The sequence below is a fragment of the Colobus angolensis genome, unplaced genomic scaffold (assembly GCF_000951035.1).
Source record: "Colobus angolensis palliatus isolate OR3802 unplaced genomic scaffold, Cang.pa_1.0 Scaffold64, whole genome shotgun sequence".
Classification (NCBI taxonomy): domain Eukaryota; kingdom Metazoa; phylum Chordata; class Mammalia; order Primates; family Cercopithecidae; genus Colobus; species Colobus angolensis.
In genome coordinates, this window is record NW_012120043.1 from 1480954 (window position 1) to 1491445 (window position 10492).

The window sequence follows — 10492 nt, forward strand, 5'->3', positions numbered from 1 at the left end:
ACGGGGTTTCACCGTGTTAGCCAGGATGGTCTCAATCTCCTGACCTCGTGATCCGCCCGTCTCGGCCTCCCAAAATGCTGGGATTACAGGCTTGAGCCACCATACCCGGCCTGTGAAACCCCATCTTAAAAAGCAAAACAAAATTCAGAAAGAAAAAGGAAAACATTCTGGGAGAATCCTGTGATGGAGAAGGAAGGCAGGAACAGTAGAGACAGGAGCATTTTATTGCTTGTAAATTACATCTCAAAAAACCCACTTCACACACGTTAACTGGAAACATCTTCAAATGAATGGCCATGAGCGTGCATTATTATGGTAACCAGAGAAGGCTAAAAATTAAAACTGTGAAAATTTGTCTTTTTTTTTTTTTTTTTTTTTTCCTTTTTGTGGAGAATGGGGTCTCGCTGTATTACCCAGGCAGGTCTTGAACTCCTGGGCTCAAGCTATCCTCCTGCCTCTGCCTCCCTGAGAGCTGGGATTACAGGCGTGAGCCACCGCGCCCGGCCAAACTGTGAAAATTAAAACTGAGCAGGGAAGGCAGTTTTGTGGTCTCACATTATTTGCCTTCAACAAAATTCTTTTGCCCATGGCCAACATGGTGAAACCCCGTCTCTACTAAAAGTACAAAGATTAGCTGGGTGTGGTGACAGGCGCCTGTAATCTCAGCTACTCGGCAGGCTGAGGCTGGAGAATCTACTGAACCCAGGAGGAGGTTGCAGTGAGCCGAGACCACGCCATTGCACTCCAGTCTGGGCAACAAGAGCGAAACTCCATGCCAAAAAAGAAATAGGAGGAAAAAAAACCTACACAATTCTGGTGAGGCACAGTGGCTCACGAATGTAATCCCAGCACTTTGGGAGGCGGAGGTGGGTGGATTACCTGAGGTCAGGAGTTCGTAACCAGCCTGGTCAACATGGTGCAACCCCGTCTCTACTGGGTGTGGTGGCACATGTCTGTAATCTCGGCTACTTGGGAGGCTGAGGCGGGAGAATCACTTGAACCTAGGAGGCAGAGCTTGCTGTGAGCCGAGATCGCGCCATTGCACTCCAGCCTGGGCGACAAGAGCGAGACTCTATCTCAAAAAAAAAAAAAAAAAATTGTGGAACATTATCATTAACTTTTGTGGGTGCCCTTTAGCCATTTTCCCCACTCCCCATAATCCCCAGCCGCTGGCACCACGTGTCCCCTTCCTGTCTCTGAATCGGCCTGTCCTGGACATGCACACAAATGGGATCGCACGCCGTGATGGTGTCTGTCTCTCTCGCTGAGGGTGGACTCCTCCGGGGCATCCACGCGGCGGCCAGTGTCAGAGCCTGGTTCCTGTTCATGGCCGAGCCCTGCTCCACCGTGTGGCCAGGCCAGGCTGTGTTCGTTCATACCTGGATGAGCACTAGACTTGTTTATACTTTCTGGGCCCCCTTGAATCTGGAACAAGTGTGACAGGATCTCACAGGCAGTGCCCAGCCACCCACTGCCGGAAAGCTGAGTCCTGCTCTGGTATGACCCTGCCCGAAAGAACATTCCCGAAGCTGGGGGTGTTTTCCTGGGCACCTCCGGGCTCCTGGAGATTTGCTGTGACAGCCACGGGGGACACACACAGGCGAGGGGCGTCCCTGAGGGTCTTTGCGGTGGTGAGTGTGTGAGGTGGTCAGAAGGGCTGTCCCTGTCTGCCTGGGTTTTGGGGCTGCGGGGACAGCAAGGCACGGGCCCTGGGTGTGGTGGAAGAGGCACGATGCCCCTCAGCTGGTGTTGCTGAGACTTGGGAGCCCTGTGGTCCGTGTGGCTGAGCTGAGGGCTGGGAAGTGCATCCTCGCCATGGGGGTCCTGAGGCCTCTCCTCCCTGGAGAGGATCTTGATCTGGGGAGCTTGGTCTGAGGGGAGGCGGGGGACATGTGAGGCTCCTGCTGCTGCTGACAGGTGCCAGAAGGGCTGCTGTGGTGGCTCACGCCTGTAATCCCAGCACTTTGGGAAGCCGGGGCAGGCAGATCACCTGAGGTTAGGAGTTTGAGACCAGACTGGCCAACACGGTGAAACACCGTCTCTACTAAAAACACAAAAATGAGCTGGGCGTGGTGGCTACTCGGGAGGCTGAGGCTTGAACCCAGGAGGCGGAGGGTGCAGTGAGCCCAGATCACACCATTGCACTCCAGCCTGGGCAACAAGAGCCAAAGAACAGCAAAACTCCTGCCTCAAAAAAAAAAAAAAAGAAAGTCCCAGAGGTCTTGGGGCTGAGGGACAGCGAAGTGGCCTTTGAGGGTGGGGCCTGGCACTGCACAGGGCAGGCTAGTCATGGCCCCCCAAGAAAAATCCCAGCATTGGGAGCTCAGGCTTCCCCACCCCGTGCCAGGTCTGGGTTCTGGGGCTGGAGTGTGGGGCCTGAGTGCGCCCAGAGGGTTCAGCCTGGGGGTCTGTGAGACTTTTCCAGGGCAGGGAATTTGACAAGGTCCTGAGCACTGGACTGGCCCCCTGGGTGCCCACACATTCTACAACTCACTTCTCACTGGGCACGACCTCCAGCAATGGCCAGTATTGCCTTGGCCTGTGGGGGTCCCCAAGGTTTCAGGGAGAGAGGAAAGGACTGTCAAGCTTCGGCAACAGCGACGGCCCAGGGCCTGGATGGGCTGCTGGTGGGGAGGGCCCTGTGGCAGGGGTGGGGGTCGTCACATCTCAGACCAAGGCCAGGACACGGCCAGAACCCCAGGATCAGAGGGACTGATCAGGGTGTCAGTGACAGGAAGCTGGGCTGAGAGAGGGAGAGAGAGCAAGAGAGCGAGACAGAGATAGAGACCGAGGGAGAGAGAGCAAGAGACAGAGACACAGAGATAGACAGAGACAGACCAAGGGAGACAGGGACAGAGGGGAGACAGGAAGAGGGAGACAGAGAGTCTCTGGGTGCCCGCAGACCCTAAGGTGGTCTCACAGCCTTCAGGTCCAGAAAGCAGCTTCCAGTGGCCGTGGCTACTGAGCGGAAGTCCAGGGGCGCTGGGGCACAGCTCCCCTCCCTACAGCGGCTGTGCAGGATCTGAGGGCCTGGGGAGCCCTCCCTCCCGGGCAGCCCCTCCTGCTTCGCTTCCTTTGGAAGGAGCGGTGCTGGGTCTGGGCCCCAGCCCATCTTCCTCACTGCAGCAGCAGGGCCAAGACCCACGCTCCTTGGGCCGAGCGAGCGGCACGACAGGGAGCACGGCCCTCGCCCACAGATGCCCAGGCCGGCCTGGTCTTCTCTGAACACCCCCAAGCCTGACTCTGAATGTCCTGGAGTCGTGAATGTCCACGAGGTTGGGGGACCTGCTGGCCCTGTCCCCACACTGCCTTCAGCCTTTCATCATCCAACCAAAGACAGAAGCTCAAACGTGGGCACCGAAGTCTAGAGGACGCACCAAACTCCAGGCTCCAAGCACATCCACCCACGGTGGCTTTATTCAGTCACATCCCCACGCCCACAGCTCCCTCCACCAGACAGAGGGGAGGCCACCCCACGGCAGCACCCGGGGATCCTGAGCCGGCAAAGGGTCCCAGCCGGAGGGCACCAACCCCAGGAAGACATGGTCCCCACCTGGAGCTTCCCTCGGCTGCCGTGGCCCTTGAGCCCGTCCCGAGGATTTGTGCTTTGACTGACAGGGAGCAGCAGGAAGCCACCAGCCCACCGCGCCCATGGGTGTCCTTGGAGGGCAGACGGTGGAGCGGTGATCCCGGCTCCTGAGCGGCACTTCCTCAGCTCCCACAGCCCCCGCAGTCAGGCCCCATTAGTCCCCCGGGGGCAGTGACCAGATCCTGGCGGGGACAGCGCCGGGACAGGCTGTCGCTATGGGCCTAAGGTCAATGCAGGCGGGGTCTCGCTGGGCCCAGGCCAATGAACCCACCAGTAGGAGCCCTCACTGGGCAGCAGGGCCAGGAGGGCACCAGGGACTGGCACAGAGTCCACTCAGGGCACGCGTCTGTGGCCTGGAACCTGCCCTCGCCAAGGCACTGGGGGGTTAAGGAGCAGATCCTTCAGACGGCCTTGGGCCAGAAGCTCCCTGGAGAGCCAGGCACCTCAAGGGGCGTCTGCGAGCCTCGCCCTGTCCCAGTGGCTCCTGGCACCCCTGGGAGCGTCAGCACCACCCCAAAGCTGGGTGCCTGTGTCCCCACTAAACAGAAGGGAAACCGAGGCAGGGGCGCCGGCTGGCAGTGGAGCATTCTGGCAGCGCCAGGCGACCGAGCACCAACTGGCAGCAGCTGAGGTTTGGTTTTTGGAAGCGAAGGCTGGCGTCAGCACACAGGGAAGGCCACCCGGTGATGTGCCTCGAAGGAGAGTGGCCTCCTGGGTGTGCCACTCAGGCACGGTGAGGGTCTGTGGCACCACCAGTCACATGGCAGGGCAGAGGGTGGCGCCATCCTGCACGCCCGCGACAGCGGACCGGAGTCCTGTCCTCAGCTGCACAGTGGGTGCTGTGGGTTTCAAAAATACGCCTTCAGACCGAGAAACCCTCCCAGCTGTCAGCGCTCCTTGGTGCCAAGCTGCCGGGCACCTACTGGCTGCTCTCCAGTCTCAAGGAGATGGGGCAGCGGGTGTGGGGAAGAGCTGGCCTCAAGCCCCGAGGTCATAGGGAGCCAGGTGGGGCCCAGGAGCACCCGGCACTTCCCGAAGCCGGACCCTTTAGAGGAGGAGCGTGGAGGGTCTTTTGGGTGGGGGCAGCCCCAGCTGTGTGTCCCGAGGCCCCGGGAAGTGGGGACAGGCTGAGGAGGGAGCCAGGAGCACGGGCTTCCTCCCGGGTGTCTCCAGGGCTGGGCTCAGCCGCCGAGCCTGGTTCACGTGGGGCCGAGGGCCGCGTCTGCAGGCGGCTCCAGCGGGCAGCACGGGCTCTCGGCAGGGCCTCTGGAAAGGACAGGGAGGGCTGGCTTTAGCGACTCCACGGGATGGGCACACCTGGGCTCTTCTGGGGAGATGGCACCCGCCATCCTGACCACATCTGTGTTCACCAGGCAGTCCCCACTGCCAGGACCCGACTCCAGGGAGCCCCCATGGCCCCGCAGCACCTGCCCTAGACGTGCTCCATCTCTGGGTCCGGGTCGGGCTCCTCCTCCTCATCCTCCTCGTCTTCCTCGTCATCGTCCTCGGTGCAGGCCTTGTCCAGCGGCGCCTCGCCGTCACGGGCCAGCTCCTCCACGTGCGCCAGCATGTCGGCCATCAGCGCCTCCTCCAGCCGCTTCCGCACCTGCTGCACCAGCTCCTCCTGCTTCCTGGGGACAGAGTGATCTTGCGTTACACTCAGGTAAGCGGCCAGCAGGACGTGGACACAAGATGAATATGGGGACCTCAACTGGGAGGGGAGCCCCGAGGGATCCACAGGCATCCCCAGGACCAGCCCTAGCCCGTGCCGCCCCTCCTTTCACAATCCACGCACAGAACAACTGGCCATCACCAGCACCCGCCACCCCTGCTGGAACCCAGGGAGGGACCCAACCCCTCAGTCCCCAGACCTGGCCCTGAGACTTCCCCACGCTCAGCTGCAGAAACCCTTGCTTCTGTCCCTTGACAGGCACTGAGTGGGGCAGGAACACCCTCACCAGGCCGGGTAGAAGCTCACGCCTGTCATCCCGGCACTTCGGGCAGATCACTTGAGGTCAGGCGTTCGAGACCAGCCTAACCAACACGACGAAACCCCATCTCTAGCAAAAATACAAAAATGAGGCAGGAGTGGTGGCGAGTGCCTGTAATCCCAGCTACTTGGGAGGCTGAGGCAGGAGAATTGCTTGAACCCGGGAGGCGGAGGTTGCAGTGAGCTGGGATCGCGCCATTGCACTCCAGCCTGGGCGACAGAGGGAGACGCTGCCAAAAAAAAGCCTCACCAAAATCAGCTACCATCAGCCCGCAGCACCCCCTGCCGGCTTGCAGGCCCGGGGTCACCTTTCCACAGCCCACTATGCGCCAGCGTGCGTTCCCTTACCATGGCTCAGGGGCCTGAAAAAAAGAATCCACACCCACGTCTCAACCCACCACCAGGGACTGGGGGCCTCATCCTTGGGGACTACAAGCTGATGTCAGGCACTCCAGGGTGGCCGCTCCTCTGCCTGCTGACTCCTGGGCCGCAGCATGCGCTTTTGCCCGCCTCCCTCTCCAGCTGCCCAGAGCCCCTCCTTGTCTCTGTTCTGCTTTCACTCCCAGGTGAGGCTGATTGTGTTTGTCCCCAGTTGTGGCCAAGGCTCAGCCACCCCCTGCCCCCGGGGTCTCTCCAGCGGCTCCTGCAGACCTGAGCTGCTCCCTCTCGCTCTGTCCCCACCACCCGGAACACCCTGGCTCACCTACTCCACTGCAGCCACCAGACAGGACCCCACTTCCTGCTGAACCCACCACCGAGTTCCTAATTTCAATGCCTTTTTCTATTTCTATAAGTTCTTTTTTTTTAATTTTTTTAACTCTGTGACCCAGGCTGAAGTGCAGTGGCAGGATCTCAACTCACTGCAACCTCCGCCTCCCGGATTCAAGTGATTTTCCTGCCTCAGCCTCCTGAGTAGCTGGGACCACGGGCGTCTGCCAACACACCCAGCTAATTATTTTATTCTATTTTTTTTTTTTGAGACGGAGTCTCGCTCTGTGGCCCGGGCTGGAGTGCAGTGGCCGGATCTCAGCTCACTGCAGGCTCTGCCTCCCGGGTTCATGCCATTCTCCTGCCTCAGCCTCCCGAGTAGCTGGGACTACAGGCGCCCACCACCTCGCCCGGCTAGCTTTTTGTATTTTTTTTTTTAGTAGAGACGGGGTTTCACCATGTTAGCCCAGATGGTCTCGATCTCCTGACCTCGTGATCCGCCCGCCTCGGCCTCCCAAAGTGCTGGGATGACAGGTGTGAGCCACTGTGCCCAGCCTTATTTCTGCAAGTTTTGCAGGGCTCTTCATGATCTGCCTGCTGTTTCTCACAGTCTTGTTCCTTTCTTACGTTGTCAGTTCTTCCTATTCCACTGTCTTAATTTCGGGGAGTTCCCTGGGCATGTGGAGTGTGAATGGACCTCAAACCCAATTGAGGGGCCCAAAAGCACCACACCCAGAGGAAGATGCCACCAGCCGCTCAGGACGGAACCCTTGGCACCCACAGTCTGTGTGCTTGTGGGGGTGGCGTCTCAGGTCCATGTCTTCGCCCTGTGTGGGGGCACAGGGTCTCTTCTCCTTGTGCCCAGGGGCCTTTGACCCCTGGCTGCTGCCACAGGAAACCCACATGGCCCAGCGCCTCCCTGGTTGCTCCAGGTTTCAGTTCCTTGTTTCTGGAACCCTCAAGAGCTTCCTTTCCTCTGACCTAAGCCATGTGCTGCACTGAACGTGAAAAGCCCCATCTTCTCTCCAGCACTTCCCGAGTTTTCTGCAGGTGCCTCCGTCACTGGGGGGCCTTGCGGCCACCCTGCACACGGGACGTGGGTTCGGCCCTGAGGCCCCGCAGGAGGGCCCCTCACCCTTGGGCTGCTCAGCCTCACCCGACTGCTGCCTGTTTCTGCAGCGGCTGTGTTCCCTGCTGTTCGTTCCCAGGCTCTGCACGCTGGAACTGCCCCTCAGCAGGCGCCCTGTGCCATCTCCCTGAAGGCAGAGAGCCCTAGCCTGCCCTGTCCCTCCATCTCCAGGGCCCAACGTGGAGCCCAGCACCCAGCACAGCCAGTCCTCACGGACTCAAAGGACCACACTCTTTTCAAGAACGTTTCTTCAAGGGGTGCCTGGCTCGCCCTGAACCCAGGATGTGGGTGAAACAGTTTATACTGGTCCGACGATGGGTACGCTTGCCCCGTCTATTTCTGTTTCAAAACCCCAGCAGCGTCGTGGGGAGACGGGAAACACGCAGGCACACGGGGACACTCAGGGTCCCCATGCCCCCAAGAGACAGGGCGGAGGAGCAGGGGACCAGGCCGAGGAGCTACCTGATGTCCTCGTCGGTCACCATGAAGGCTTTGCACAGGGGCTGCGTGGTGTTGAGCCACACGCCAGGGTTCTTCTCCACAGCGGCCGAAAGCTGTCCCGTGATGGGCATGGTGCTTGTGTGCAGGGCGCTGGCGATGGCTGACAGCAGCGTCTCATCCGTGCAGCCAGGTCCCACCCCTGCCAGGCAGTGGACAAACAGCCACAAGTGGAGAGGCCACCACGGGGCAGCTGTGGCCCGGAGAGGCCACGGAAATGCCCCAAGAATGGGAGCTGCCACGTTCTCCCCGCGACTTGGGTTCCATTTCTAAATTCCCTCTCCTGCTTGTGTTATTACATTCATAACAGAAAAAAAGCAAGCTAGGCCAGGTGCGGCCTCTCCCGCCCGTAATCCCAATATCTTGGGAGGGCGAGGTGGAAGGACTGATTGAGCTTAGGAGTTTGAGACCAGCCTGGACAACATAGTGAGACTCCTGTCTCTACAAAAGAATTAAAAATTAGCCAGGTGTCACGCTGCATGCCTGTGGTCCCAGCTACTCAGGAGGCTGAGCTGAGAGAACCACTTGAGTCCGAGAGGTGGAGGCTGCAGCAAGTAGTAATGGCGCCACTGTGCTTCAGCTCGGCCGTGAAAAGACTGCCTTTTTTCTGAGACAGGGTCTTGCTCTGTCTTTTCCGTAGAGATGTAGAGACGGGGTCTATGTTGCCCAAGGTGGTCTTGAACTTCTGAGATCAAGTGATACTCCTGCCTCAGCCCCCCAAAGTGCTGGGATTATAGGTGTGAGCCACTGTACCCAGCCGACCCTGTCTCAGAAAACCACCACCAAAACCATGCAAGAGCTGCATTCTTTGTTCTGTGGTGGGGACGTGCATGGAGGGTGCAGGAGCAAAGTCAGATGTCTTTGTTTGTTTTTAGGATCCCCATGGCAAAACTGCACGTCCTGCAGGTGAAAACAGCCCCAGGCCTGCGCCACACCTGGAAGCCACAAAGCCCCACCCGCAGGGTCTCCAAGGTCAAGAATGAAGGGCCCAGCCCAAGCGCCCTTACCCATCCCCAATCCCACTGGGTCTCCTCCCCCCCCCAGCCGCAGGCAGATTTGCTCTAAGCACCCGCAGCAGGAACAGCCATCCACCCTGCTAGGAGATGAGGGCACCCGCAGCGCCTCCACCCCACCCGGCACGTCCCCTTCCACCTTCCCTCAGGGCGCCCGCTCACCCTGCAGGCCCTTGGGGAGGTCCATGGTCTTGACCAGCTCCTCAGCAATGTCGAAGGCGTTTAGGCCGCTCAGCTTCTTCTCCCAGAACAGCTGCCCAGACACAGATGTGAACCTCAAGGGCGGCCCACCTGCCCTCCTCGCCCCGTGTGGGTCCCTATGGGGCCTCTCCCTTCCCAGGGCCTTGGGTCTCCAGCCCCTGCCCGGGCTTTCTGTAGCCAGGGATCCAGTGGACGTTTGTAAATAAGAATAAAAATACACATGGGGTGGCTTGCGCCTGCAATCCCAACACTTTAGGAGGTCCAGGTGGGCGGATCACCTGAGGTCAAGAGTTTGAGACCAGCCTGGTCAACATGGTGAAACCCCTTATGTACTAAAAATGCAAAAAAAGGTTGGGCGTAGAGATGGGTGCCTGTAATCCCAGCTATTTGGCAGGCTGAAGCAGGAGAATCACTTGAACCTGGGAAGTGGAGGTTGCAGTGAGCTGAGACCGCACCATTGCACTCCAGCCTGAACAACGACAGCAAAACTCCGTCTCAAAAAAAAAAAAAAAAAAAAAATTAGCCACGCGTAGTGACAGGTACCTGAAATCCCAGCTACTTGGGAGGCGGAGGTGGAAGGATCACTTGAACCTGGTTGAAAACAGTAGGCAGAGGTTGTAGTGAGTTAAGATCCCGCCACTGCACTCCAGCCTGGGTGACAGAGTGAGATTCTGTCTCAAAAAAAAAAAAAAAAAAAAAGACAGAGAAAAAAGAAAAAACAAAAAGAAAATACACACGGTTCTCATCTCAGGTTTTTAAGAAGTAGGTTACACAGTCACATATGGGCAGTCAGCCCCCTGTATCTGTGGGTTCATAACCACACACCCAACCAGCTGCAAACTGAAAATATTTGGGGGGGGAAAAAAGATAAAAATAATGTAACTGGCCAGGTGAGGTGGCTCACACCTGTAATCCCCACAGTTTTGGAGGCCAAGGTAGGAGGATCACTTGAGGCCAGGAGCTTGAGACCAGCCTGGGCAACATACAGAGACCCTGTCTCAAAAATGAAAAACTAAAAAAAAGGAATAAAACACACACAACAAGGAGTGTCACAAGCATCTACACCTCATGAGAAATCTAGAAAATACCTGCAGGTAACATGCAAACATTAAACCATTTCCATTTTTTAAAAAATATTTTTGGGGCCGGGCGCGGTGGCTCAAGCCTGTAATCCCAGCACTTTGGGAGGCCAAGATGGGCGGATCATGAGGTCAGGAAATCGAGACCATCCTGGCTAACACGGTGAAACTCTTGTCTTTCCAAAAAAAAAACCAAAAAACTAGCCGGGCGAGGTGGCGGGCGCCTGTAGTCCCAGCTACTCCGGAGGCTGAGGCAGGAGAATTGCTTGAACCCGGGAGGCGGAG

The 10492-nt window shown here is 58.3% G+C and overlaps 2 protein-coding genes across 2 annotated transcripts in view; both read right to left on the reverse strand.

Moving 5' to 3' along the window:
* MEX3D (mex-3 RNA binding family member D) overlaps positions 1–4938 on the reverse strand; it is a 36409-nt gene extending 31471 nt beyond the window's left edge. The window contains exons 1-4 of the mRNA XM_011964110.1: positions 4932–4938; positions 4739–4855; positions 4513–4634; positions 3861–3966 (exon numbers count right to left, since the gene is read on the reverse strand). Coding sequence (XP_011819500.1) covers positions 3861–3966; positions 4513–4634; positions 4739–4855; positions 4932–4938 — 352 coding nt within the window. The remainder of the gene's footprint in view (positions 1–3860; positions 3967–4512; positions 4635–4738; positions 4856–4931) is intronic.
* MBD3 (methyl-CpG binding domain protein 3) overlaps positions 3383–10492 on the reverse strand; it is a 10193-nt gene continuing 3083 nt past the window's right edge. Inside the window, exons 4-7 of the mRNA XM_011964032.1 lie at positions 9090–9180; positions 7879–8056; positions 5017–5220; positions 3383–4855 (exon numbers count right to left, since the gene is read on the reverse strand). Of these exons, the coding sequence (XP_011819422.1) occupies positions 5022–5220; positions 7879–8056; positions 9090–9180 (468 nt within the window). The 3' untranslated portion in view covers positions 3383–4855; positions 5017–5021. The remainder of the gene's footprint in view (positions 4856–5016; positions 5221–7878; positions 8057–9089; positions 9181–10492) is intronic.